The 27,716-nt window shown below is 35.6% G+C and overlaps 4 protein-coding genes and 1 pseudogene across 5 annotated transcripts; 4 read left to right on the top strand and 1 right to left on the bottom strand.

Moving 5' to 3' along the window:
• Positions 1-358: 358 nt before the first annotated feature.
• Positions 359-2,586, bottom strand: LOC120169086 (probable transcription factor KAN4). The gene is made up of 6 exons (XM_039177308.1): positions 2,110-2,586; positions 1,932-2,008; positions 1,652-1,688; positions 1,312-1,411; positions 669-759; positions 359-544 (listed from the first exon to the last, which is right to left on the bottom strand). Exons 1-6 carry the CDS (start codon positions 2,519-2,521, stop codon positions 371-373), a joined length of 891 nt encoding a protein of 296 aa, XP_039033239.1. The 5' UTR covers positions 2,522-2,586; the 3' UTR covers positions 359-370.
• A 7,941-nt stretch (positions 2,587-10,527) lies between these two features.
• On the top strand, positions 10,528-13,070 carry LOC120169120 (probable thylakoidal processing peptidase 2, chloroplastic). Of its 2 annotated transcripts, XM_039177342.1 has the most exons (6): positions 10,528-11,548; positions 11,621-11,689; positions 11,769-11,837; positions 11,989-12,075; positions 12,235-12,302; positions 12,461-13,070. In XM_039177342.1, the coding sequence occupies exons 1-6, from the start codon at positions 10,865-10,867 to the stop codon at positions 12,579-12,581; spliced, it is 1,098 nt and encodes a 365-aa protein (XP_039033273.1). In that variant the 5' UTR covers positions 10,528-10,864; the 3' UTR covers positions 12,582-13,070. The 2 variants fall into 2 exon arrangements, with proteins under 2 accessions (XP_039033273.1, XP_039033274.1); XM_039177343.1 differs by lacking the exon at positions 12,235-12,302 and having other exon boundaries at positions 10,529-11,548.
• A 4,882-nt stretch (positions 13,071-17,952) lies between these two features.
• On the top strand, positions 17,953-22,026 carry LOC120169083 (annotated as a pseudogene).
• An 862-nt stretch (positions 22,027-22,888) lies between these two features.
• On the top strand, positions 22,889-23,248 carry LOC120169050. The gene has a single exon (XM_039177272.1). It carries the CDS (start codon positions 22,889-22,891, stop codon positions 23,246-23,248), a length of 360 nt encoding a protein of 119 aa, XP_039033203.1.
• An 808-nt stretch (positions 23,249-24,056) lies between these two features.
• On the top strand, positions 24,057-24,841 carry LOC120169094. Its single transcript, XM_039177316.1, has 2 exons — positions 24,057-24,381; positions 24,480-24,841. Exons 1-2 carry the CDS (start codon positions 24,201-24,203, stop codon positions 24,713-24,715), a joined length of 417 nt encoding a protein of 138 aa, XP_039033247.1. The 5' UTR covers positions 24,057-24,200; the 3' UTR covers positions 24,716-24,841.
• The last annotated feature ends 2,875 nt before the right edge of the window (positions 24,842-27,716 follow it).

Below are 27,716 nucleotides of genomic sequence, written 5' to 3'. Positions count from 1 at the left end.
TTCATCGTTGGGGACCCTCCTGGAAGGTATCAAATAGCAAGGACCACAGCCATGGCCCAGAAACATCAGGATGATTGCTGGGGGTTCATTTTATTTTTCAAAATTACATGGAACCAGAGGCCTTGGACGACACTCACAAGGCTACAGCAAAACGTTTTCATAATTCGCTATTAGAATCTGCCCGTCGACACTTAGATTCGCCTTTTTTTGTTTTCTTTTTTTTCATTCGAAGACAATTTAAAACAAGCTAGTTCAGACAAGTTAGATATTTTCAACCCCCAAATGACAAGAAAAGCAAATAAATTAGCTGGTTTATTATTATTATTATTATTATTATTATTATTATTATTATTATTATTATTATTATGTTTTAACACTTGAGAAGGGTTAACTCATTTGAAGACTCATGAGCATAGTCCATTTGCCAGCTCGGCCTTCCGAGGGTGAATTCTAGGTTAAGCAACATCTCTGAAGTTGACAAAGAGCTGGAATCTGATCTCTCCCTTCTATCCGACACATGAAGCACTTTATTTTTTCCATCCGCCTACAGGGAAAAGAAAACCAAACCCCCAAAATTTCAATATTGATACGATTGGCTATCAGCACAATGATAGCTTAATCCAACTTTCAACGTGATTCGGTTTTTGTTTTCAGTTCTGCAATCATACCTTAGCATCATCATTTGGCTGTAAAGTCAAACCATTTCCATGGCTTGATATGCTCAAATTATTCGCCTCCATTGATGATAACCACGAACCGCTGCAAACAAGGAAATACTAGTAATAATTAGTGCTACGAAATATTGCGTGCGTCGTCCACTAGGAAGATGAAAACGCATGCAAGGAAAGCTTGAAAAGTTTCTTATAATTACAATGCTCTCTCTACGTAGAATTTCTTCATTAGTTTTCACACACACACACACATATATATAATGCAACTCCAAAAGCTTGCTTTTACATGATTATATATAGTATAGTAAGCCATCGTATAGGGTGCTTCTTGTAAATTGTAGCTGAGCAATGCCCGTCAGATTCTAGCAGCATTGAGATTTGAGCAAAAAAGCCTTGACTTCGATTATAACATATGAGGATTAATACATATATGGAACACGAGAAAAGGCTTTGCAATTACCTAAAAACCCTAAGGCCGTCTTCATCGAAACTATGTACATGGGACTCTAGTAAACTGTATATGCGTATGCATATGATCGCATTGAATTAACGGTCCATTTAAATGAGTCTGTTCTTTTTTAATCTTTAACTTTGGGCGACAGAAATGAAGAAGGGAATCAGATGGAGGAAATGGTTTCACCTTTGGGTCCTTTGTGGTGTCTGCTGTGGTGGTGATGTTTTACCATCCAAATCAACAATCCCTGACCCTTGGATCAAACTCATATCTGTCTGCACTTGTCCTGAAATGCCCAAAAAAGGTTGAGGCACTGTTCTTTCTTTTCCAGAAAACAAAACAAATAATTCATATTTAGATTTGAGATCAGTTGAGACTCAAATAAGTCTAATAGTTTCCAATGAAATGGTTCTGTTTTAGTAGGGGAAACAGTGGATCAAATGATAGAGCTTGCGTCATTGTTTGTAACCGAACAAAATAGAGAAAACAATTGAAGAGAAATGAAAAATGGTGGAAATCCGATTACCTGATCCTTTGTCAGTGCTCTTCACTGTTCTATACATCTGCATGAACATAGGGGGGGGGGGGAAATCCAAAGAGAGGAATGAGAAAAAAAAAGTCCACATTGTTGAGATTACCATTTAGATTCCGTTTTGTCCTTTCCCCTTGTTTCGCCCATACCCACTACCATTGAATCATATGGAAATACAAAAATATAACACGATAAAGGTGCCAAAAAAACTTTGACAGAAATCATAAAATAATAACAATTCTCATACACATTTTGTTCAAGGAGGAAACCCCACCTGCAAGTGACTCTTCACGTGAGCTAGGGTTAGATCCTTGACATTCATCAACTCTAAGACAGATTTCGGTGTTGCTCCTGTGATGGTTGCCGATACAAATATATATGTTAACTTGTTATGCTTTTCTTCAACACAGAAAAAAAAGAGTTGATGTATTGTAGAGGTGAAGTATTATTACTTTCATGGCCTCCAAGAAGCTGGACTGCATGAACAAAATGAGCATGGAGGGTTGTAGTCCATCGCATCCTGGGAGCTCTGATGCTTCTTCTCGCTCCATTGATATTTCTTGAACTTCTCTTGAAATCACGACTGTAGATTTGAGGTTGATATTGATAGTGATGATGATGGTGAAGGTTGCCGGGTTGCTTGGAAGGACCGAGATGATCAGCCAGCTCAAACCCTAAGCTCAACGTGAGCTCTCCGGGATTACAATATCCATTTTTGCGGCTGAAATCGCTTCCACTGCTGCCGGAATAAGTGGTCGAACTCCTTGATAACCCATCGTAGGCCATTTCCTTGGCCTTGCAATCTGAAAGTGATGGTGGGCTGATCTGCAAGGATAGATCAGGCAAAGCCGTGGTTCTCAACATAGTGTACTGTAAACGAGCTTAGGCCTTCGGGTGAAGATCTTAGCCGAGAAAACAAAAGACCAGAAGGAAAAAAGTGGAGTGAGTGATTAGATCATGAGTGGGTTACGATGTGCATGGATAGTGTTGGAAACAATAGAAGATAGGCTTTTTAGTAGGATCCCTCTAGATCAGAGAACGAAAAAAATTGCAGGAAAAGAGGAAGAAAGTAGCAGAGAGTTTTATTTATTTATCATGGGGATGATGGGAAAAGTTAGTAAAAAGAGAAAGTCGAGTGTTTAAGGATGAAGAGAGCCCTTTGCTTCCCCTTGAGAGAGAAAGAGAGAAACTCAGTGGGAAAACATCGAAGAATAGTGTAGACACCCGTTTAGTCCCTGTTTTATTTATTTTTTTATTACTATTTATTTTATTTTATTTTTATTTTTATTTTTATTTATTTATTTTACTGGTTATAACAAAACTCAAATGGAGCCCAAATTACATCACCAAATCAGCAGGTCCAATGACTCGAATCCCAACAACAAGTTTAAGTGTCCAAAAATTTGGGTTGGAAACCCTAGCCACCCTTAGCCAGCCACCGTCGCTGCCAATGCTTCCCCCCACTGCCAGAGCTTTCACCGGAGCCACGTCGATGCCTCCTCAGTCGATCCCTGTTCCACCAAACCAGATCAAATCAAAGTAAAAAATAAAATAAAATACCATAACATCAACTAATCCCGAAAAATTAGGGATCCCACTCGTTCCCCTGCCGACCAGCCCTACCCATAGGCACTCATGCCCAGGGTTTCAAATAGCGGTATCGCGACCGTTATATCGCGGTCGCGGTGGTGTCCGAAATCGCTATCGCGGAAAATAACGGTGTGCAGTGGGATCACACCAATAGCTGCGGATCGCGGTCGTAATTTAACGGATCGCGGCCAATCACGGCAATAGCGGACCTCTATTCTGTTATTATTTCGTTATTTTAATTAAAAAACATGTTTTTATTTAAAAAAATCAGTTTCTTCGAAAAAATTCACGATCGTGATATCCGTAATGACTGCAATAGTATCCGTTATATACGCAAACCGTGATAAACGCGAGACGACCGAAAACATGACTACAAACGCTATTTAAAACTCTGCTCATGCCACCAACAAGCTCCATTTAATAAATGCAAGCAACCATAAAAAAGGGAGAGAAGGGCAGATAAAAAATCATTGGGAAAAAATAGAGGAGGCAGGATGAAGAAAAAACATAAATGGGGAAAAAGAAAAAAATTAGGAGAACTCACCTTCATGGGTCGTTGGAAAACTCGAGCATCGTTGGAATCCAAGTTATCTCCGAAGATAAACTCCTAGATCTAGGTTTGGTTGTTGGTTTCTAGAGAAAGGGTTTTAGATTTGAATTAGGGGGAGAAAAGGGTTCGTTTGGAACCGATTTGCCCTTGGTTGGTATGGATTCCCGATCATCGGATCGAGCTTTCACAGTGGACGGTCGAAATTTTGTATCTCCCTATCTCTCGGTTGAGAAAAATGAAAGGGGAGAGAGTTTGAGAAGAAAGAGATGTGGTTGAAGGAGAAAAGAATAGGGGTGTTAGGGTTTTACAAAATTAATGGGGTTTTATGTAGGCGATAGAACGATGTCGTTTTGGTGTTCTAGGGCAACTCGTGGGTTCTGCAAGGGGATATTCTCACAGGGAGTGTTCCAGGGTTTGTAATGGTTACATTTTAGTCACTGGAAAAGTCATATTTGTAATGCTTCTAAGTTTTATTGGAATGTGACTTGGTCCCTTGTTTTCGTTTCTTCCATTTTGATCACTAATTCTATTTTTTTTATTCTTCGTGAAGTCTAGGTCATAATCTTGCTTTTCCCAACTTTTGATTTCATCAGTGGTTTAGGATGATTAGTAGGAAAAATCACGCCTAAGTCCTCAGACTTTAGGCATCTTTTTAAAAAAATAGTCATTGTTTTTAATATATATTCGGATTTTTGTGCCCTGATTTCTCTGGTTTCCATTTTAGTCACTTATCATCTATTTAATTTATCATCATTTATATTCGATTACGATGCCCACTATTATATATTTATGTTCGATTTTACGCATTTTTGTTTTTTTTATGTTTATTTGGTTCTTTTTTTATTTTATTTATTAACTTATAACGTTTATTTATTTATGCATTTTAATTTTATTTGGTTTTGCACTTTAGTTTTATGTACTAACGTTCGATTTACTTTCGTGTATTTAAATTTCTGATTGATTGATTATTGCTATCTATAAATACTTGTTTTCTTATTTAATTTTTGGTACTTTTTTTTATTTCTTTAGCTTATTATATTTATAGTATGTTATTTACTTTGATTTTGGGGGGTTTACTTGGTTATATTTCACTAAGGTAAAGTATGAATTAATATTTATTACATATTTTTTATATATGTATATGTTTACTATTAATTATTATATATATTATTATATTCATGTATATACGTTTGTGCATATAGGGTTTAGTTTGAATTAATTTGTATGTTACCTTCATAAACATTTTTTGACTCAATCGAAATAATTGGATTAAGGGTAATGCCTTTTCATTTTAGGATCATTGTGAAGTGATTATCTTAATGTATAAGAATGTCATTTCCGATATTTTAAAATAAAACAGTATCCTATCAATCGAAACCATAAAAATTGTTTTCACTTAAAATTTGAGAACTAGAGAAAAAGATCATGATCATTTAATTAAATTCATCGAGAAGAGATTGTTAGATTGGATCTAAGGTCTGATCTCGATGTCTTTAAATAATTGAACATCCTTATTTATATTAAAGGTTGGTAAAATAATTAATTAATTGTATTTATTTCATTGTATACCTTAGAAATAGATGTTGACTTTATGTGTTAAAAGGGTCTTAAAATAAATTACTTTTAAAATTATTAGTTTTATTTATAGGACAATTAATTAATTAGGTATCAATTTAGGGCGTTGTGGCATTCTCCACTGTAACAGGCTCTCGAACTTAAATTTTTTGTAATGCAGACCGTAAAATTGTTGTTTTAATTAAAATTAATATTTTATTAAGATGACAAATATGTTTTGGGTGCCTAATCACACACTAAACAAAGATTGGTGGCAACTACATGAACTGATTTTATTATTTTTAAATTCGGGTTCCAAATTATTCGAGATGAACGTTTTTACAAAAATGTCGATTTTTAATCGACACGAGGCTTTAAAAGGAAATCTCGACAAATAGAAGGCAGAGAGGTTTGTGGATGAGAAATAGGACCCTTTGGATTTGCAGAAGACAATGTCATTATGGGAGGAGGAAAGCGAGCATGTACAGGTTCTCTTCTAACAATGTTGTTTGCTTACGCTGCAATAGGCAGATTGGTTCAGGAATTGGAGTGTAATATAACATGTTTCGTGGCTGACATTGCAATAACGAAAAGCCTCTTCTAGCGGTTCCGTATCTGCTTTTTTGGGTTTGAAGAATTTCAAGTTAGAATAGGGAGGGGTATAGGACCCGAATATGACCCGATCGGTCAGGTTTTTTTTAAAAGAAAAAAAATTGGGTTCGGGTTTTTTAATGTGATGTTTGGGTCGGTTTCGGGTTTAGGGTGAAAAATACCCAACTCGACCCGAAAAAAATATAATTTTACCTTATATATTTAGAAATAATTACAATAATATCCTTCTATATATTATTTTTTTAATTAAATTACTGTTTTTATTAAATAAAAATAATATTTTTATTATTATTTTGGGTCAGGTCAGATCTCGGGTAGAGGGATCATTGTTCTCGGGGCAGATCGGGTGGACCAAAAATCTGACCCAACCCGACCCATACACATCCCAAAGTTTGACCATTGTTCACTATACTCCAAACGCACCAATGGAGAAGGCCAAGCCAACCAAGGATCCAATTGAAGCCTTTTTATTAGAACTCACATGAATCATGGACAAGTAAGTGTAATTGTTCGAAATCGATATTCATGAAAATCACGGTGGGTAGCAGAATCATGATAATAGCGGTCTGTCACAGTCGCTATTTAGCATTTAACGATAAATAGCATCGATAACTGAACGTTATCCCCGTTATGAAACAGTCTTTAAAAAAAGAAAAAAAAACAAGCAGAAACAATGGGAGGCCAAAGAGAAAGAGATGTATTCAATCGACCAAACTTCAATAGTGGAAAAATAAATGATTAAAGAGTGGAGGCCAAAGAGGAAATAAGGGAGGAGACGAGGAGTCAAAAATCGGAGAAAAATGAAACCCCTGCTGAGAAGAGTAAGAAACCTGAGAAGTGAGAAGAGGAAAAAAGCCGTTCAACTCTTACTCTGTTACTCCCATTTTCTATTCTTTTTAATTATTGTAAACTACATAAATCATCACTTAACTTTCTTATCTCTCTTATTTTACTCACTGAACTTTAAAATTTTTCAATTTACTCATTAAACTTTCAGATTGCTACTATTTTGGTCACTCCTTAACATTATAATTATAATTATTATGTTTTAGGATAAATTGTGTTAAATTTAAAAAAAATCACGACATCGACACCTGTAGTGACCACGATAACATCCGTTATGTCCGCAACCGTAATAAATCTGATGCGACCGAAAATACGATCGCGAACGCTATTTAAATCCTAGTGTGGAATATCTATCGGTAACTCTGGGTCAATTGACTAATTTTTTTTGGTGGATCCTTATCAGTTCTTTTATCTTGTATCGACAGAGGTAATGGACAACGATCGGACCCTTAAGGGGGTGTTTGGATGGGGGAATGTGGGATTCCCATGGGAATGGAATCCACATTCCCCCGTTTGGCTAGCCCGGGAATCTCATTGCCGGTAATGTAAGATTACCAATAGTGGATTTTTTGGGGTATATTACCGGGAATGTCATTACCTCCATTTCCTTAGGTATTGTTGGATTCCCAGCGTTTTGGACTAAAATGCCCTTAATTTTTTTTGAATATCATTTTTCTATCATTTAATAATAAAAATTCTACGAATGTTAAATTACAAATTTATCCTTAAACTATTTTAGATTTACAAAAAAAAATCTATAATTAAAATTTTATATGAAGTTAAGGGGTTAAAATAAAATTTTACCCTTTCATTAAACCTTTTTATATTTTCAATTTTGTAAAAAAATTATATAAATTTTATGAATTTAAATTTTTTAAAGAAAATATATAAATATTTTCCAACTTGTTAAAAAAATGAATATATAATAAGGACAATTTGGTCAAATATATATTCCAATAATTTTTTATTCCTTTAACCAAACACGATAATCTTACATTCCTACTAAGCCAACCAAACACAAAATACAACATTCCCAGTAATCATATTCCCTGGTAATCTTACATTTTCACTGGTAATCTTTCATTCCGTGAACCAAACGCACCCTAAGGGACTAGTGGGGGCCATACCACTAAAAATATTAAAAAATAAAAAATAAATTTAATATATATATATATATATAATTAATCAAATATATATACTTTTTTAGGAAATAAATATTAAACTATGTAATTTGACCCTAATAAGTTATGAAAATTGATTTTTTTTTTAAAAAAAGTGTATATTACTATTGAATATAAAAATTACTTAAACATCATTTACTGGAAGAAAATGTTATCATCTATTTTTTTATTGTTTTATTTTTAAATGAATGAAAGTTTATTTTTTTTATTTTTAATTTCAAGATATAAAAAATATTTTTTTCTGTTCATCTTCTTTGAATTGAAAACTTCAATTTAGTTTTCAAGTATTCAATTTTTAATTTAACTTCAGTTAAAGATAATTTTTTTAAATATTTTTTAATTTAATTTATAATTTTATTTTAAATGTCTATGTTTATTATGTGAGTCCATGGATTTTAATCTCCAAAAATAAAAATTTAGACATAATTATAGTATTTTACTTCTTTAAATTTTTATGTGAACATATACATTTTAGATATTTATATATTTTTATTAACGATATATAATTTATATTCATGAAAAAAAAATTAATTAATATATAAATTTTTCTAAAATGACAGAAAATGAATGCCTTCGTTGTCGTAGTACAAAATCTTCTTACCGTAAGCGGCGTGGCGAGAAATAGTTAACGACCAAAATAAAATTATAAGAACAGATGGATGACTAAATAGATAATTTATCTTAATAATTATCGTTGGTTAGAGATTTAGACTAAGACGTGATCAAACGATTTATATACATTTGGTTGACATTTGTTGATGATGTATGCGCTTACGTCACCTCAAACCGGAGTCCCTTTCTTTTTGTTAAAACAATTATTTTTGGATAATATATCTAAACAGTCCCTTACTTTTCTTGCTTTGCAATTTCAGTCGTTATTTAAATATGAATAAAATGATTTTAATAATTAAAAAATAATAATAATTTTTTATTCTAAATTTAAGGATGATATTTATAAAATATTTAGATGATTAATATCAAATAATTGATAATTTTTTAATAGATATTACGTTAATATCATGTTTGCACAGATCTGCTATATTTTCTGGATCAAGATGGGAGATCTGTTTCGAGGAAGGAAAGTAGCAAGAAGCAGCGCCTTTCTCATTGGTATAAAGAGAGAGAAAATGTTGTAGTCAAAGTCAACAAAGTGTGATTGGAATAACTAAAATACCCTCCATCTAACAGCAAATTACACAATCAACCTCGAAGTGCCTCAGCCAAATAATTCCCTATTTTTAATTTTTATTCTTTCATCTGGATTTGTATTCTTTTTTGCACATAAAAAAAAAACTATTTTTGCAATGTTTTTTTTAATCGTTAGTGAATTTATATATCATAATTTATTGAATATTTATTATAAATGATTTTTTTATAAAATATTTACTTTGAGGAAATATAATATTATATTAACGAAGAATGATATTATTTTTTGTTATTGAGAATTGTTTTCATGTCTCGTCAAAAGAGATAACTTATTTAGTGTTTGAATTGATAATTTTTCTAAAATTAATATTTCAATAATTTTTTCATCTTAAATTAATATAATAATTTTATAAAAATCCATAGATGTCTGAATAAATGAATTGTTGTTATTCTTTGAGGATTTGGGTTCCAGCACCATAGATATTAGGGGTGTGAGCGCTCAATGTCGAAAGATTGAGAATTATATTTGAACATATATTATCTTGTACTTACCCTATATTATTTTTTTTATAGAAGAAACTAATTTTATTCAAAATATGAAATATCTCAAATTACAATAGAGATTTACAATTACAATCGTAAATTAAACACATAATTAAGAAAATTTCCTATAATCATTGAAACAAAACTAGTAACTTAAGATCACATAAGGACCATACAAGAAAAGATTAAATCTAACAAAAAAACTCGAATAAATATAGATACAAACAGATCTGATTGCATCGGCAAACGAACCACAAAAGAAAATCAAGCTGTTGAAAGACCACCAACAAACCGCAAACCAAAATCGAGCGACGTAAAAAGCTATCTACGAACGTAAATCATATATCCAAATCTAATTCGATAGTTCAAAGCAGTGAATATTTCATCTTGATCAGTCGTACTGATATCAAATCAACCTTTAGAAATATACTTACCTCATATTAATAAAAAAAACTTATAAAAATCCTCTAAATAATAATATATGTATCAATGTGATATCTTAACAATTAATCAAATCATTAATATAATAATAATTATTCAAATAATTATATCATCAACCATCATATATTACAACGTGATTAATTTATGATATACGATATCAATATCATCAATTTAAAAATACTTCGTATATATATAATTTAAAATAATAAGAAATTTATGGAATTCAGACATGGAGTTATGTAACAAGCCAAACCTAAAATTGAGTTTCAACTTTCAAAATTGTTAACGAAAAAAAATTAAAGAAATTGGAGAGAAGGTGATCAATCGGGCAATTGCGTAAATATGGGGGAAAACTAAGTCCACTATTGGAGTGTAAAACATAGCCGCCGTCTGTTATAAACCCCTAACGTCTCCAATTTAAGACGTTCTTGAATTTTCTTCCTCTCCCAGACATTCTAAATCTTGCAGCCCCGCCGTCGCCGTCGAACCTGAGCAGACAGAGCTCAGGACTCTCGACCAGCTCGCCCGATAACACGTCCAGCTTCGCTAGGCAATTTCAGGAGCGCCTCCTTTTTTCTCCGCTTGGCCTAGCGCAAATCTTCAATTCCTCGTTCTCGGCCCTGCTTCACTGATCTCATCCTCGAAAATGGCTTTCATTTTCTTTTAGGGTTTCTAAGATCAACCCCCTTAGTTTCCGAACCCAATCTGTACCACTTCTTTTTCTACCTAATACAATTCATCAACATGGCGATACGCGTCACCGTCAGTTTCTCCGGCTACGTCGCCCAGAACCTGGCCTCCACCGCTGGCTCTCGTCTCGGGTCTTGCTCCTCCCGATCAGTCCATGAGTGCTGGCTCCGCTCCCGCTTTCTTTCCCCCAAACAGAAGTCCGACGTTGAACCTTCCCCTCCCCGTGCCTACCACGCCTCCGCCGCAGCCGATCTCCGCCGCCCGAGGCCGAGCTTATGCTCGACCCTCGCTGCTGAGATCCTCAACGACGGTTGCAACAACCCCGTTATTGCTGGTTTGATCTCTCTGATGAAGTCAACGGGTTACGGTTCTTGTTCCACGACTACCCCTATGGGAATTTTGCCTTTTAAAACCGCCTCGATTCTCCCTTTCTGGCAGGGTTCGAAGTGGCTGCCGCGTAATGAACCTGCTCCTCCCGTCGAATCGGAGAGTACCGAGGTGGATACAGGAGGAACAAGCGAAGATCGAAATTTGAGGTTGGAGTTGGATACCAAAACTTTTGTTAGAAGCTGCTGGATTTCAAGGATTTTAAATAATTGCTCTGAAGATGCCAAGGCCGCGTTTACTGCAGTAACTGTTAGTATACTTTTCCGGTCGTTCTTAGCTGAGCCAAGGTCAATTCCGTCATCTTCTATGTTCCCTACCCTGGATATTGGCGACCGTATTTTGGCCGAGAAGGTAAATTCACCTTCTTAGACTTTGAAATCAAGATTGTATGATTAATTTGCTTCTCTTTTTTACTACGAACAGGTTTCATATTTCTTTAGAGAACCCGAAGTTTCAGATATTGTAATATTCAGGGCGCCTCCTATCTTGCAGGTAGGTCTTAAAATCTGCTCTTTTAAGCTCAAATTCCGTCGTAATTTGTATGCGCTGATTGTTTTATTTCAATACGTAGGAAATTGGGTATAGTTCAGGTGATGTGTTTATAAAGAGGATAGTTGCAAAGGCTGGAGACTCTGTTGAAGTAAGCCCTTAAAATTTTGAAATTCATTATCGATATACATATAAGGTCTTTGTTCATGTCCGTCTTCATTGTTTATTTCACTTTTCCCATTTATGATTTTTCCCTTGGGGCCTCGTCTTTAAAATTTGTAATCGTTCATAATTTCTGGCAGGTACGTGCTGGGAAACTGTTGATAAATGGGGTTGCACAAGATGAAGATTTTGTTCTAGAACCATTGGCTTATGAAATGGAGCCATTGGTTAGTTTCCCACTTTCGACTATCGATTTTTTGTTTGTATGTTGAACATTATTCGTATCTGTGTGTTGCTCTGGTTCTTCATCATGCTTGTTACATGTTCTTTGAGTTGATGGCTTTGGTAAAACAGTGGTTGTAATTTCTTTTGAGTGGCTTCTGCAGGTTGTGCCCGAAGGTTATGTTTTCGTGTTGGGGGATAATCGTAATAACAGTTTTGATTCCCATAACTGGTAATTCCTAAATTCCATTACCACTAATAACCATTTAGTTTGGGAATGGATTTGATGAGTTGAGGAACAAGATATGCTTCATGTTTTTGTAGCTCATGAAAGAATCTATGATTGGTTTAGGATTATAATTTCTTGTTTTCAAATATCATCTTCCACAGGGGTCCACTTCCCATCGATAACATTATTGGGAGGTCCGTATTTCGCTATTGGCCTCCGTCCAAAGTTTCAGATATCATACATGATGCACATGAGGGGAAGGACGCTGTAACAGTTTCTTGAGATATACAATAGCTTTAAGGCTCACATTTATTTAGTTGGCTCATATTGAGCGTCTTCGACCACCCATTTATCTGGATGTGGTTTAGAATGGATAGATTTGGCAGAATCAAGAAAAGACAATTTGATCAATCTCTGTTACCCGAAGCTTTGTTATCCCCATTCCGTTGCTTACATCATTGTTCTTATTTCATGCTTGAAAGTGGGCTGCCCTTACCAAAAAAATTTAAAGCGAAGAACCGGAGGTCTTAAGGTTGATAGAAAAAACGTAGAAGATTGTTTAACATGAAGAAGGTGGATTGTGCTGTCAAATTTGATGGCTGGAGGTAGGGAAGTTGGAGGGCCACATTGACTAGATTATCAACTCTTCTTATCAGCAAATGTAGTGTTCAAAGTTAAAAGGGAAAGTTGGTATTCGTCAACCATGCTTAAGATCTCTGAATCTGAACTTGTATTAAAATGAAACTTGCTTTTGGTTGTTCTTGCTCTGCATTTTCATTGTTTGAACTTCATTTTCCTATGAAACTCGCAGGTAATTGTGGAAAATCACGTTATTGTTCTGATTTCTAGTGCTTGCAACATAATAATAATACAAAATTGAGTGATTGTTAGCTTTGCTAATCATCACAGCTTTTAATGATAGCAGACAAATTTCGTCAGATTGCGTTTATATTTACACTGCAATTCTTAGTTAGAGGGAAGGAAATACAGAATGATTCAAAATCACAGGTATGATTGAATAAAAACCATTCTTATAATTCAAAAGCTTGACTGAACTAGCTTTTAAGTCTGTTGTAGCATCACCTGAATTCTTTATGTTCATCATTTGGGTTGAACAACTCTTCAATTGCTACAGGTTAAGAATAGCTTCATTTGAGTTCACAACCATTTTTTTCTCTGCTCTAAGATATAAAATGCCCATTATGTTATAGGTTAGCCGAATTAGTTATCTCCGATATTCATTTTCACATCAGCTTGCTTAAAGCGTAAAGTTTTATTATTATTTTGGGTAATCTACATGGATTGTCATTTTCATTTTTGGTCTGTTTTATTTTAGTCATCGATTTTGAATAAGTTATATTGTGATCACTTTTGTTTTCAATCTGTCTTATATCGGTCACGAAGTCATTAATGGCTAATGTTAGCTTGATGATGGATATATCAGTAAAAAAAGGTTAATTTTGATTTGATTTATGAACTTTAGATAAAATATTAATTTGACACTAAATGTTTGACGTGATGAAAATAGCATTTGTAGACGAGTGTAAAATGTTCACCACCTTCATTCTCGAGACTAACTCTAGTGGTCCACTTAGGGAGGAAAATAAGGTTTTATGTTAGATGGGATGAACTTGAAGTTTTAAAATTCTATGAGACAAACTTGAACTTATAAAATAAGAGCGATTGCCCCAGTCGCACCCTAGTTCCATCCCTGGTTGCACTGTCAAACTCGGCTTAATTGCAAGCACCTTTTCGATCTCCTCCTGATACTTTTACTCTTGCAAATTATGTTGTGAACCTCATTCCTCTTTCTGCACAACAAGTTTACATCAACAATCTTTATCAGCGGCTATGTAAACTGCATATATACAGAATGAGCTCCTCATGGTTTTGAACAATATAGGAATTTCGGTTTCAGTTTCTTATGTTTATTTTAAGTAGCTCGATGGCTGAAAGAGAAGGTTACCCCAGACTTGATTGTCAAAAACAAGGCAATTGTCCTTTGCTCGCTGAAATCCCAAATCTGACTTGCTCTAAAACTGCAAATCAACCCTATCCCAAATGTGAGAAAATAAAAGAAATTCAAAGTTTTGGAATTTGATCTCTTAGGATCCATATGGGATTTCCAGAAGTAGACTAATTAAAATCCAATCGGGTGTTAAGCATATGTACGGTAACAAATTAATTAAACTATGTTTTGTTGAAATAGGACAGCAAATCATGAATGAATGGGTTGAAAATAAGAATGTTGATGAGACCCCATAAGTTGGTGTTGGAGCTACAAGGTTTTGTGTTCATATTGGAAAGGCTTTTGCCTATAAAGGAGAACGGGGTGCAATTATTGAGAAAGTTAAAAGGGTGGCATCAGTGGGGGTTTGATTCGATATGTTAGTCGGTGCTTTGTCTCTTAATACTGTTTTGGCTAAAAAGAAAACTTTTGATTTGACAACATAAGTTTACACCATGGGACTAGATTGCACGGCAGAAACTCCTTATGGAGTTTTTATTATTAAATAGGAAAGTATTATATTTTTAAGCTAAATGTGCGAATTTAAATTTCTATAAATTAATACGAGCTGTTGAGAGAGGTGGCTATAGTGATCCAACATCAACTTGAAAAGATTCTATTTCTCTTTTCATTGTCATCTTCATATTCATAAATTCATGCACGTTCGTATCTTAGTATGCTTTATGTTTATGTTTTTAAGACATGTTTATGCTACATTTTAATACTTTTGCTATTTCGATTTTTGTTGTTGTTATTTCATATAGGTTCTTTGAATATTTCATAACTATTATTTAATCACCTTATGAACCTATGATTTAAGTGAGTTTCTTTATTACTATTTTTTTAACTTTAGAAATCGTCGAAAAAAATTAGACCCTAAAAACCAGATAACTTTTTTCATATTTGGTTGATAGTTTACGACATCAATCTTGGTGTTTGTAATTGTTGATATTTTTTTTATTTTCTTATATAGCATCTTTATTTTTATTTTTTTAATAACTCGACATGTTTTTCTTTATCTTTATAGTACAATTTTCTTTGTCTTTTAGCATATTTTTAGTCATTTGAACGTCATTTTTCGTTTATCCTTTTTTTTTTCAGGGTTGAATTGACATTGCAATGACTAATTAAGGTATCACTTATTTGTTACTATGTTGATATTCCCTACTTTGGACCATCGAGTTGGATTTGGATACCCGACGTGCGTTCACGGATAATTTTCTCACGTCACTTGACTTTGATTTGCAGTTTATTAATATTCTTTCAATAGTTTGATCTCTTTTTGTGGTTCGTTTGTCAATGCAATCAGACATGTTCATATCTACCTTTTGTTCGAGTTTATTTGATAAAGTTTTAAATATTTTCCTTTTATGATCATTGTGTGATCTTAAGTGATTAATTTTTTGTATTAATGATTATTGTAATGCCCTGAATACTATGCTAGTAGTTTAGTGATGATCCAATACTTTATGTAATAAGTTTATTATAGCATGAAGATTCATAGGTTCAAGTTTGTGTTTAATCGGACGAGAAATTAGCTGATGAGTGTGACCTTTTTAGATAAGGGAAAATAATAGCTAATTTTAGAGGATTTTTAACTGATGAGTCTGACCTTTTTAGACAAGGGGAAGACCATATTTTCTTCTCTCCTCTTCCCAAAACTTTCTTTTCTTATCTTTTTTCTTTCTTCTCCTAATTAGAGAACATGGATGAAAGGCTTCATCTTTTTTCTTCTTCTAAATCCATCCAAAAATCTAAGGTAAGATTCACGATCCTTGGATCATAACCTCTAAGATGAGCTCACCATCTTCTTCAATGGTGGCTATGAGCTCATTTAGGGGTTTGGGAGTGTTTAAAAAATCCAAGGGCTCCTCCCATGGTTTCTATTCGATTTTCATGTGTTATAATCGTTGTTTAGGAAGGGATTGAAAGTGTGGTTCTTAGAGGAACAAGAGATTTTTTAGGTAACTAGGAGCTAAGGTAACACACTATAACTCTTCCTTACTACTTGTAATGCGTATAATCTAGCATGACTTACTTGTATGCGTAGAAAAACATACGGGGCTTAGGTATTTGATTTGTTGTTATAGACATTTTGGATGTTAGTTTAGTGTAAAAATGATGTATGATGACCCCTAATGACTTTCATAAGATTTAATAATTAAACTAGACCTTAAAACAAATGTTTAGAGTGAGATTGGGGTGTTTTCTAAGCAAAACAGTGTATTTCTGGGCCACAATATCAATATTAATGAACTGGTATCGACATTGGTTCCTTTATATCGATATCGATGATTGTTGTATCATTATTAGAGGCTTGGTATCAATATCAGATGGTTGGTATCGATATCAGATGAACTAATAGTCATACAGAATTAACTAATATCCATATCAAATAAGTTGGTATCTATACCAGATGAATCAATATTCATATAGAAGATTGGGTATCCATATCTAAGGCCTGGTATCACTACCCAAAGTAGTTGAGTGAACTTCAAAATATGAAATAGACTCGAAAGTGAGGAGTTCAATATCGATTGAGATCAAACATTTAGCTTGAGTGAAGAATTTTATATTACTCATTATGCCTCACTAAGTAAAAAACTTAACGCGTGAGTGTTTTCACACGTAGATTCAGAGGAGTAAACAGAGTAAGCAAGGGCAGGACAACATATCTTTGAAGAGTATCAGATTAGAGAAATTTGAATCGTATGTGATTTTGTTATTGGAATTTTTGTTGGCATGTATCATAAATGTTTAAAGTATAGATGCTTTGATATGTATTTTAACTATAGTTTTGTTTTCTTTGTCAAGTTTTAGTCACATTTTAAAAGAGTTAAAGCGTTTGAAAATCAATGTGACATCTTATATTCGTATCCAGGTCGGATACGGGTCGGGAGTGTTACAAAGATGATTTGATGGACGTCATTTAAATAATAAGATAATTTGATTGATAAAATTTTAAAATCGATGGTCAAAATGAAAGGGACAATAGTTCAGTGGTCATACATATTGTTTATCCTAATATTTTTTAACGTTTTCAATCTCCAAAAAGAATTCATATTCAAAGGTTTGACTGTAATCCAAATAAATCCATGGTCCCTTTTTCTACTTTCTCAACTTTTCTTTAAAGATACCTTAAAGATTTAATCTTTATCTTCTATGCTCATTGAATTATTTTATTGACTAATCAATTTTATATATTTATAAAAAAAACATTTCTCCAGCAAAAAAAAAATGAAATTTGCTGACGCCAAAATTCAACAGCATCGCATGGCACAAACGTTATTTTCAGCGAAAAAGAAAGCTATATTCCACAAAACAGCATTCCCGAACATCGAGAATGTAAGAAAAGTGAAGGTAAATCCCACGCGCTTCCCTCGTTCCCAGTTTCCACGTCCCTTGTTTAATCAAAAAAAATTATTTAACAATTTGATTCAAATGATAAATAATTTAATATTATTTAATTAAAATTTTATATTAAAATATTTATATATTTAAAAAAAATTATTAAAAGATTCATTCGTTAAAATTAAATATACAAATCAATTTAAATTATAAAAAAATGATTACTTAATTTGTTCATAAAGCCTGTGTATTATATTCTCTACGAAATACGACAAATCATTAGCATAGCGTAATCCAAACTCGCTTTTAGCTTCTCCTTCGTCCTCCAACCATGCTCTCCTATCTCTATATTTCAAATTAAAAGATAAGCGAGCTGACTGAACTTTGTGCTGTTTAATTGTTTTTCATCACCAAAAGGTATTTCCTTTATTAATTTCTGTCTCTTATTCGTTTATTTCTTTTCTTTCTTTTGGTGTCGGTGATTTATTCTGTCCTGGGAAAACTTCGAAACCGTTTATTACCTTTTTCTTTTTGGTTAGGAATCCGGAAAGTCTATTAGCTTTCTGTTTCGAGTGAAGACGAACAAAAAGAAGATTACAGTAAGCATCGCTGAAAAGGGTATTTACTAGAAGCCGAGAAAAGGATGGGTGAAACAGAGAATCACCAACACCACCACCCGCCGCCACCGCAAGTGGTTGCACCACCGGCTGCACCTCCGAACTTTGCTCTTTCCAGGGGGCCTACCTGGACCAGCTGAGCAACTCAATCAGCTTCAATACTGCATCCACTCCAATCCTTCATGGCGTCAGTATTCCCCCCCCCCCTTTTTAATTTTATATGAAACTGACCAAAGTTGAAGATTTTATGTTGAAGTTGCTTGCTTTTTTAGTTGGTATATCCAGTGTTTTTCTTTTCTTTTTCATGTTTGTTCTTCGATGGTGAAGTTAGACAATCAATGAGATCTCTTTTAAGATTTTTCATTTTTTAAAAGTTTTAAGTCACTTTTGAATTTTTTATTTATTTTCTTTAGAAAACATTTCACTTCCTTTTTCTTTTTCTTTTTTGGCACATTTCAATTCTCCTTTTCAACTAAGCTAGGGTGAAATCTGTTGTTTGTTTTTAGTAGCTGAATATTGGCTTAAATTCAACCATTCTGAGGATTGTTATCTTTTGCAATAAATCTCACAAAATATCAACTTGTTGAACAGCTCAAGCGCTTTTACTGGCTTTCCAACACTTCATTGTGAATCTTGGTACTACAATCTTAATTGCAAGTACTATGGTACCTCGGATGGGTGGGAATCATGTATGTTTATATGACTTTATAAATAATTTCAATACGATTTTTTATGGGATTGATGAATTTTAGCATCTCAAGTCTCAACCCTTTCTTTGCCATGAACAGGGTGATAAAGCCCGGGTTATTCAAGTGTTACTGTTTATGTCAGGCATTAATACGCTCCTTCAAACGCTTATTGGCTCGAGGCTTCCAACGGTGATGGGTGTATCGTTTGCATATGTGTTGCCATTGTTGTCGATCATTAATGATTACACCGATGAGGCCTTCACAACTGAGCATGATGTGTGTAAACTTTAGTATGATATAAGCGATACGAATAGGAAGTTAATGAATCATAAAGTTCTTTGCATTGTATTTAAGTTTTGGGAATATTCATCTCTCAGTTGGTAGATGTGATATAAATGTTGCTGTTATGTTTTATTGGTTATGATGTAATTGATGATTCGGGTGCTTGCTTGCAGCGGTTTATTCGTGGTATAAGAACTGTTCAAGGCTCGTTAATTGTTTCTTCCTTTGTTAACATCATCCTTGGGTATGGCAGGGCATGGGGGGAGCTGACAAGGTATTTCTAGTATCAATTTGTGCATCTGTCTTATTTATTGCATGCAGCTCATTGCCTGCTTGCCATTTATGGTTTGAGATGTTTGATCAGTGAACTTTCAAGTTCTCACAGCTAACTTTTCTTAGAGTTTTCGTGTTATCCTCTTCCTCTCTAGATTCTTAACTCCCATAGTCATGGTACCAGTGGTTTGTCTCGTTGGCCTTGGTCTGTTTGCAAGAGGCTTCCCATTGGTAATTCTCTTTGAATACTTCAATGTTTGATTAGGACCGGTAATATGCTGATGTAAGCCACTCTTTTAATGCAAATAACTTAATGATACAGCTCGGCAATTGTGTGGAAATTGGCCTACCTATGCTCATTTTACTGGTTATTTCTCAACAGGTATATAAGCCACTATGATAAGAACCTCATTTTGTTCTAACATTTTTCTTCGTTAATTTGACGAAAGAACTTGTTTGCTGCAGTACCTGAAGCGGGTCCATTCGAGGGCCCATCTGATACTTGAGCGATTTGCATTGCTTTTGTGCATTGGAATTATTTGGGCTTTTGCTGCCATCCTCACCGTCTCTGGCGCTTACAACAATGTTAAGACTGCCACTAAACTGAGTTGCCGTACGGATCGATCTTACCTAATGTCTTCTGCTCCATGGTATGGTTATAATGTGCTGCGCTGCTTGTTCAATTTAGTTCTAACTGATCTTCCAAAAGTGCTCTTTATGATTCCTTATTCCATGTCATTGTTTCTAGGATCAAAATTCCTTACCCGTTTCAGTGGGGTACCCCTATATTCAGAGCTAGCCATGTCTTTGGAATGATAGGTGCTGCACTTGTTTCGTCTGCAGAGGTCGAGTTGCTATCTTGGACAATGTCAATTCTATTTAGTTAATTTACTTTCCAAGTTTAATTCTTTGGTTCACTTGATCTAATTTCAAGCATTAGTCTGCTCTTCTATGCATTTTCTTGGTGAATTACAGAAATAAGTTGGAAACTGAACTTTCCTCTATTTTATATGCAGTCAACTGCAACCTTTTTTGCTGCAGCACGGCTTTCTGGTGCAACACCCCCTCCTGCACATGTACTAAGCAGAAGTATTGGCTTACAGGTCCTTTCCTAAGCTACCGTGGATCTTTTTTTTTTGTGTAACTTTTTTGTCATTACTTTTACTAAATCGATAGACATTATCCCGAATCCCGTGATATTATTTTGTCATTAAGATTACTTGCTCATCTTGCTTGTAAATGCAGGGCATTGGTATGTTGCTCGAAGGGCTTTTTGGTTCTCTCGTTGGTACTACTGCATCTGTGTAAGGCAGAACGGCTTTTTGAAGAAGTCCCCTTCTTTTTTGAGTAGTTATTAACCATAAAATGCCGTAACTGAGAGACAGCTGTATACTTGAGAAATTTATTTCAACTTTTCATCTGAATGATAATGCAGTGAAAATGTTGGCCTTCTCGGACTTACACATATAGGAAGCAGAAGGGTGGTGCAGATTTCTACCGGTTTCATGATATTTTTCTCCATATTTGGTTTGTTTTTATACTTTCTCATAGTTGTATTGATTTTTTTTTCTATATTTTTTATGTTCGGACTTGATTGGGTCGCCTTACATTTTTTCAGGGAAATTTGGTGCATTTTTTGCCTCTATTCCATTGCCAATATTTGCTGCCATATACTGTATTTTATTGGGCATTGTTGGTGAGTGACTCAGTTGTCGTGATAGTGTTTGCATATCACATTCTATTGCTTCTTTAATCGGGAATTTCGCTCTCCTTTCTTTCCTCTCGATGCAGCCTCTTCTGGGATCACATTCATACAGTTTGCAAATAATAATTCCATGAGAAACATCTATGTTTTGGGCGTCTCCCTATTCCTTGGGCTATCAATTCCTCAATATTTTGTAATGAACACAACCGGCGACGGTCACGGACCAGTTAGAACAAATGCTGGATGGGTAAGTTCATAATGTGATTGCTTGTTAAGATATACAATACTGCCTGCATAATATTTACTGGCTTAGTTAAAATGCCATAGATTCCTAGTTGAAGGGTCTTTTACTGTAATTCGTTACGGTAAATGTTAAAAAATGCTGGTCCATTTCCTTTAGTTTACCTGATTTTGATCTTTGCTTCATCGGTCTGACACATTCGAATGCATGTAGTTTAACGATATATTGAACACGATCTTCTCATCACCTGCAACTATGGCCATCATCGTTGGGACCGTGCTCGATAACACATTAGAAGCAAAGCATGTGAACGATAGAGGAATTCCATGGTGGAAACCGTTCCAGCACAGAAAAGGAGATTCTCGAACCGAGGAGTTCTATAGCTATCCGCTGAGAATAAACGAATATATCCCCTCCAGGTTTCTCTAACAGTGTTTGTATATTAGGTACAATTCGGACATATTTCATGTTTATATGCATGCGGCATGTGTTGATCAGACAGAAACATCTTAAAGTTAATTTGGTATTGGAAAAAGAAAACACTATTGTCTTCCAACTTACAAATCAACTCCTGGGATTAGAGGTTCACATTGATCATTTCTGCTTTGTCTGGGGGTTAACTCAAAACATTAACCATAGTTTGGGGACGTGTACATGAACTATCCCACATGATTCAGTGGGTAATGTGCATGTGGTTCTTACCGTATCAGTGATGATATGTGCATGTGGTTCTTACCGTATCAGTGATGATTTGAACATGCAGAAGGCAGTTGTCGTTTATTTGGAAAATGTTTGTGCAGTTTTAAGCAACTTAATTGACAACCAATGACCAGACCCATTTAATGTTCATTTCATGTTTAACTCAAAACGAAAAATGGGTAAGAAATTCTGCAAATAGCCGTGAAGTTTGATTTGAGCTTGGCATTACTATGAACAAGGGTTGGTGAAATGTATATGGAAGAGGTAAAGGTTATAAATATGAGTAGTTGTCATTATAAGATCTTTGACTCCATTGTCACTGGTTTTCCAACAGAGCTCAGCTACCATGATACCTGTGAGATTGAGGTCCCCACTTGAGTCTGCAAAATCTTTCAAAATTTTAAAAATTAAAACTGAACTTGAGAAAAATAAACATTGAGAAAGTCATGATATTTAAGTTTTCTAAGTGACCGGTTACAACTGTTTCTGTATGTTCTCACAATTACAAAGAGAATCTCTATTTTTTTAAGTCTCTTCTATCTTTTTCTCAGATGAAGATGAGGTTCCACACATTGTTCCATTGCCCAATTTCTTATCCCTTGTGCATTGCAACACACGTTACATATGTGTAACCTCTTGTTTTTCTTTACTACCTCAAACCATTTTCAAGACTTGAGTTGAAAACCGAGTCCTTAGTCCTTTTTTCTGGTTCTGGGTCAGTGCTGAAATGTCGATAGTCCAGCAGCCACCACCAGTGGTGGCTGTAACGGAGGAGCCATATTATAACTCTCACGCTGCTCATCATGCTTCTATTGCTCCTCTTATAGCTGTACTTTTGGTGATCGTAATCTTAGCCATTGTGGCTGGCATTATCAGAAGACTGTGCACCTGTCGAAAAGTCATAGGCATTGGCCAGTTCGACTTGGAAAACTGGATCGAAACAAAGTGTTCTTCTTGCATTGATGACAGGGTATATCCTCCCCAGCCACCACCAAGGTCTAGTTCTTCTTCAGCTACTTCTATTTTAACACCAATTGAACGCCAACCACAGCAAGAAGATCATTCCTCTCAAAGCTCCACCACCTGATGTTGATTATTGAACTTGGGTTCTTTGCATATAACAACATTATCTGGCTGTCGAGTGATTTTACATGTGTAACTTGTGTTTTTTGCCAGACTTTTGTCGACTTTTTTGTTGGCATTGCTAGTTTAGTAATTAGTATGAGGTGCAAAATCAATTGGAGATGGTTCTGGTGTGGGTTTTCTAGTCCATAAGCTGTCATTGCTATGGCAAGAAACCCTTAAATTGTTGGAATGTCAGACACACTAGTTCTTACATCCATCATCCTCCATTGAACTGTTTGTTTTTTCCTTTGTCCTGTCGGTCAAAAAGTATATAAAGATTGATTGGTGTTGCCTTTTGGGAGGAGAAAAGGCGAACTAAGATATCATTAGAAAGGTTTTGCATCATTTACATTTTCTAAGGATAAATGCTAGCATCTTTATTCATTGCTCCACAATAAAATATCATGGATCAACCCTCATACACAAGGTAAAAGTTCAATACCAGAAAGAGGAAAATCCCCCCATTTGCCGGACGTCAAACATGGTCAGCGAGTGGCAGTTGAAGGGGGGACCTTGATCAACAAAACATTCATTTGCATTTCGATTAAGCAAGTAATCGTACAACACAATCAACGTCATGTGCTCATTTAACTAACGCACAAGTTGTATTTGGATGACCTTAATAACCATTACCTAATCATATCCAAACCCTTTTCTTCTACCCATTGGGTTTCCACCCAACTTTTGATGACCAAATGTCGTTCTTCAACCCTATTAAATGACAATTCACACCCTTCTCTCCGATGACCAATATGTTGCTGTGATATTAAGGTAATTTAGCTAATGGGAAAAGAATATGTGATTCTAGAGAACAATACCAATGAAGAAAATGCCATGTCTTTCCTATTTAAGCTATTAACTCCTCCTCCCATTGCCATCACTTCAATTACCAAGCAACTAAAGAAACTTGAGAGATGGCTTCTTCCGGTTTCAATGCTGAACAAATCATCCTCTTGGTCGCGGTAGTCACCTCTCTTTCGACATTCACTCAAGCCACAACGGTCGTCGTCGGAGGCTCCGAGAACTGGCGCTACGGCTACAACTACACCGAATGGGCGGCCAACACCGCACCCTTCTACTTCCATGACACCTTAGGTACTTCATTTCAACCCTAACCATATACATTGAGTTCCTTTTGGTTCTTTTTTCAATGATGCTGATGTTTAGTATACCAATTTGTTTGAGCTTTGCAGTGTTCAAATATGATAACACAACAACTCACAGCGTTTACATGATGCCAAACTTGTGGAGTTACTTGCAATGCGATTTCGGTAAAGCAAAGCTTTTGGCCAATACGACACAAGGGGAAGGTGATGGCTTCCGATTTGTGTTGAACCAGTGGAGGGTTTTCTACTTTGCTTCTGGTGAAGCCAATGACTGCAAAGATGGGCAGATGAAGATGGTTGTTGTTCCTTGGCCACGCTTTTAAAATCATAATATAACAAACGGAAGATACACAGTGCTATGATCTGCAGTAATAAAATTGGCAAATCATTTGGGAGAGGCCAACTACATTTAGTATAATAAACAAAGGGTTTGAACATTAGGAATAAAATTGTTGATTGTTTGTATACATTTTGATTGTCTTAATTTTCCTTTATTATTAGGTATAAGTGGTGAATTTCGTTTCATGTTAAACAAAGGAATTGACTTTCTTGTGTCCTTGTTGAATGCAACGTATAGAATTTAAATATAATTAAAAATTAAGATAAAATTAAAAAAAGTCACTAAATTATCTCAAAAAGCTTTGTTTTGATGTCCAGTTTGGACAGGATACAAGGAAGTTGGATTTTGTACTTTGAGCAAACACACCAGTAATTCAGTGCAAACAATTTCTTTTAATAAGAAAAGATAAAAGACAAGAGCTAGATAGCAGTGTTGTAATTCACTTCACAGCAAGCGTCTTTCAAGAAGATTGTCTCCTTCGGAATTGTTTGAAAGAAATGTGTCACAAATAGTCGTGTCCAAGCCATCCGAACTAAAGCATCTGAACTCTATTGTTCTTCCGTGGTGCAAAGACAATTTCCAAATTCCAGTTCCTAACAAGAAGCTGTTGAATGTATGGAAACATCGAGGAGCTTGAACTTACTCTCCTATCAGAGCCAAAACCAATAGCTGATAAAGCTTCCCTACTATCCGTTTCGACCACGATCGAGCGGAACCCAAACTCCAAGCCAATGATAAACCTTCGAATATGCCCCAAAGCTCTGCATCAAGCACTGAACAAACACCAATGGCTTTGGCAAAACCCATGATCCAACCATTCATATGGTCCCTTAGAATACCTCTGCAAGCCGCTAAGCTCGTGTCAGATCTATGCCCTCCATCAGTATTAAGTTTAACCCAATTTATGGGCGGCAAAGACCGAGGTAATCCCCGCTGAACAGTAGCAATGTAACCCGCTTGAATATAAGAGCGAGTTCGAACATCTTGCATCGCTTCATTTTGTAGTCGTTTACTCTGGTGTAAGACAGTATCATCAGCAAAGAAACTCTCATCAATTAAAAGACGATTACGACAACTCCAAAGACACCAGATCACCGATCCAAACAGTAGATCTTAATCTGTCGAGTCAGTAACAAAATAATTTTGCCTCCATCCGGGAAGGATGAACCAACTGCTGCCAAGTTGCTCGGGCCAGAGTACACTCTCAGAGCACATGTGAAGTAGATTCAATCGCCGCACCACAAAGCTCGAGTTCCGTTCACAGCCTTGCACGTTCCTTGGCTATAGCCCTCAACACAAAGGCTATATGTGTCTAGCAACTAGTGGACGCATATATATTTCCAGACATGTTGTCTTTGATGAGTTTACTTTTCCATTTGCAGGCATTGGAGAGTCGAGTAACATGAGTCAAGTCAACAAATGAAAATCTACTGAACTTGAAATTGTTGCTGACATGAAACAATTGAGTGGTAACACAGTTGGGTCGAGTCTAGGAACAGATTCTGCTGATAAGGATATGGCTGGATTGTCTGAAATAGTTCCACAAGAAATGATTGGTGCAAATGAAGATGTTATGCATGGAAATTCTGGTCATGTGGATCAGGATTTATCTGATCATGGTGAGTCTTCACTCGAAACTGCTGCTCGTGAAGATGTGCATATAGGAGGTGCCACAGCTGAAGTTGTTGAGTCAGCAGATCTGAGGCATCTTGTGGCAGTAGCTGATCTTGTTGACAATGCTACCTCCTCGAGTGATGGCAATGGTGTTAGTGTGGTTAACCGCCATTCAATGATGACGAGGAGTAAGTGTGGTGTATTTAAGCCTAAATTGTATGTGGCTAGTTATGCTGACATGGAACCCCTTAATGTTCATGAATGTTGACGAAAACGGGTAAAGAAAACAAAAGAACACGAGAATTTTACGAGGTTCGGCAATGTGCTTACGTCCTCGGTGCCTAGGCGGCGCTAGAATTTTATTCAATGATATTTTAGGTCTAGGTTACATCTCTATTTATAATAGAAAACCCTGGTACATAATTACAAAATCAACCCTGTACCGTACCGCAGGGGCTTCGCCCCCGCACACCCAACCCACATAATTTGTAACCCCACAACAAGACTTTCTAATCCAGGGATAAGAAGACGATTCACTGTTACAAGTGCAAGGAGACGGGACATATGAAGCGAGACTGTCCGAAGTTGAAAAAGCAGACTGATGAGAAGCGTGATGGCTCATCCAAGTCTGTGAACGTGGTCGAGGATGATAATTCTGATTGCAGTGAGGGTGATATGCTTTCTATTTCAACGACACAATTGACGGATGCTTGAATTCTTGATTCTGGATGTTCTTATCACATCACGCCAAATAGGGAATGGTTTTCGACATACAGGCCGGTTAATTCTGGTTCGGTTTATTTGGGTGATGATCGATGTTGCAATATTGTTGGTATTGGTGATGCCAGAATTAAGATGCACGATGGCTCCGTTCGGACGTTGAGTGGTGTTCGACATATCCCAGACTTGAAGAAGAATTTGATTTCCTTGGGCACTTTGCACAAGAATGGTTTTATCCCTAAGGCTGACGAGGATAGGGAAACCATTCGGATTGTTAAAGGAGCATTGACTGTGATGAAAGGCAAGATGACTGCAGGGAATATCTACAGATTGTTAGGGAGTACCGTTGCAGGTGGAGTTCACTCTGTTGAGTCCTGTGATGATACGACAAAATTGTGGCATATGCGCCTTGCTCATCTTAGTGAACGTGGTATGGCAGAATTACACAAGAGAAACTTGTTGCATGGTGTCAAAAGCTGTAAGCTCGACTTTTGCAAGTATTGTGTTCTTGGTAAACAGACTAAAGTCCGTTTCAAGACTGCGAAGCACACAACTCAAGGGATTCTTGATTATGTGCATTCTGATGTATGGGGGCCTTCCACGACATCGTCTTTGGGTGGATCTAGGTACTATGTTACTTTTATTGATGA

Source organism: Hibiscus syriacus, unplaced genomic scaffold (assembly GCF_006381635.1).
Source record: "Hibiscus syriacus cultivar Baekdansim isolate YM2019G1 unplaced genomic scaffold, ASM638163v2 tig00111745_pilon, whole genome shotgun sequence".
Lineage (NCBI taxonomy): Eukaryota > Viridiplantae > Streptophyta > Magnoliopsida > Malvales > Malvaceae > Hibiscus > Hibiscus syriacus.
The sequence above is the reverse complement of the archived record's forward strand: the minus strand, read 5'-3'. Positions and strand labels throughout refer to the sequence as shown.

What these genes read in the sequence shown, in the direction of transcription:
- LOC120169086 (XM_039177308.1), bottom strand. Translation starts at nt 2,521, where the DNA reads ATGTTGAGAACCACGGCTTTGCCTGATCTATCCTTGCAGATCAGCCCA. An exon ending in ACGTGAAGAGTCACTTGCAG is followed by an intron (nt 1,689 to 1,931) that starts GTGGGGTTTCCT and finishes ATGTTCATGCAG; the next exon opens with ATGTATAGAACAGTGAAGAG. An exon ending in AGCCAAATGATGATGCTAAG is followed by an intron (nt 545 to 668) that starts GTATGATTGCAG and finishes TTTTCCCTGTAG; the next exon opens with GCGGATGGAAAAAATAAAGT.
- LOC120169120 (XM_039177342.1), top strand. Translation starts at nt 10,865, where the DNA reads ATGGCGATACGCGTCACCGTCAGTTTCTCCGGCTACGTCGCCCAGAAC. An exon ending in GGGCGCCTCCTATCTTGCAG is followed by an intron (nt 11,690 to 11,768) that starts GTAGGTCTTAAA and finishes TTCAATACGTAG; the next exon opens with GAAATTGGGTATAGTTCAGG. An exon ending in AGTTTTGATTCCCATAACTG is followed by an intron (nt 12,303 to 12,460) that starts GTAATTCCTAAA and finishes CATCTTCCACAG; the next exon opens with GGGTCCACTTCCCATCGATA.
- LOC120169050 (XM_039177272.1), top strand. Translation starts at nt 22,889, where the DNA reads ATGTCGATAGTCCAGCAGCCACCACCAGTGGTGGCTGTAACGGAGGAG.
- LOC120169094 (XM_039177316.1), top strand. Translation starts at nt 24,201, where the DNA reads ATGGCTTCTTCCGGTTTCAATGCTGAACAAATCATCCTCTTGGTCGCG. An exon ending in CTACTTCCATGACACCTTAG is followed by an intron (nt 24,382 to 24,479) that starts GTACTTCATTTC and finishes TGAGCTTTGCAG; the next exon opens with TGTTCAAATATGATAACACA.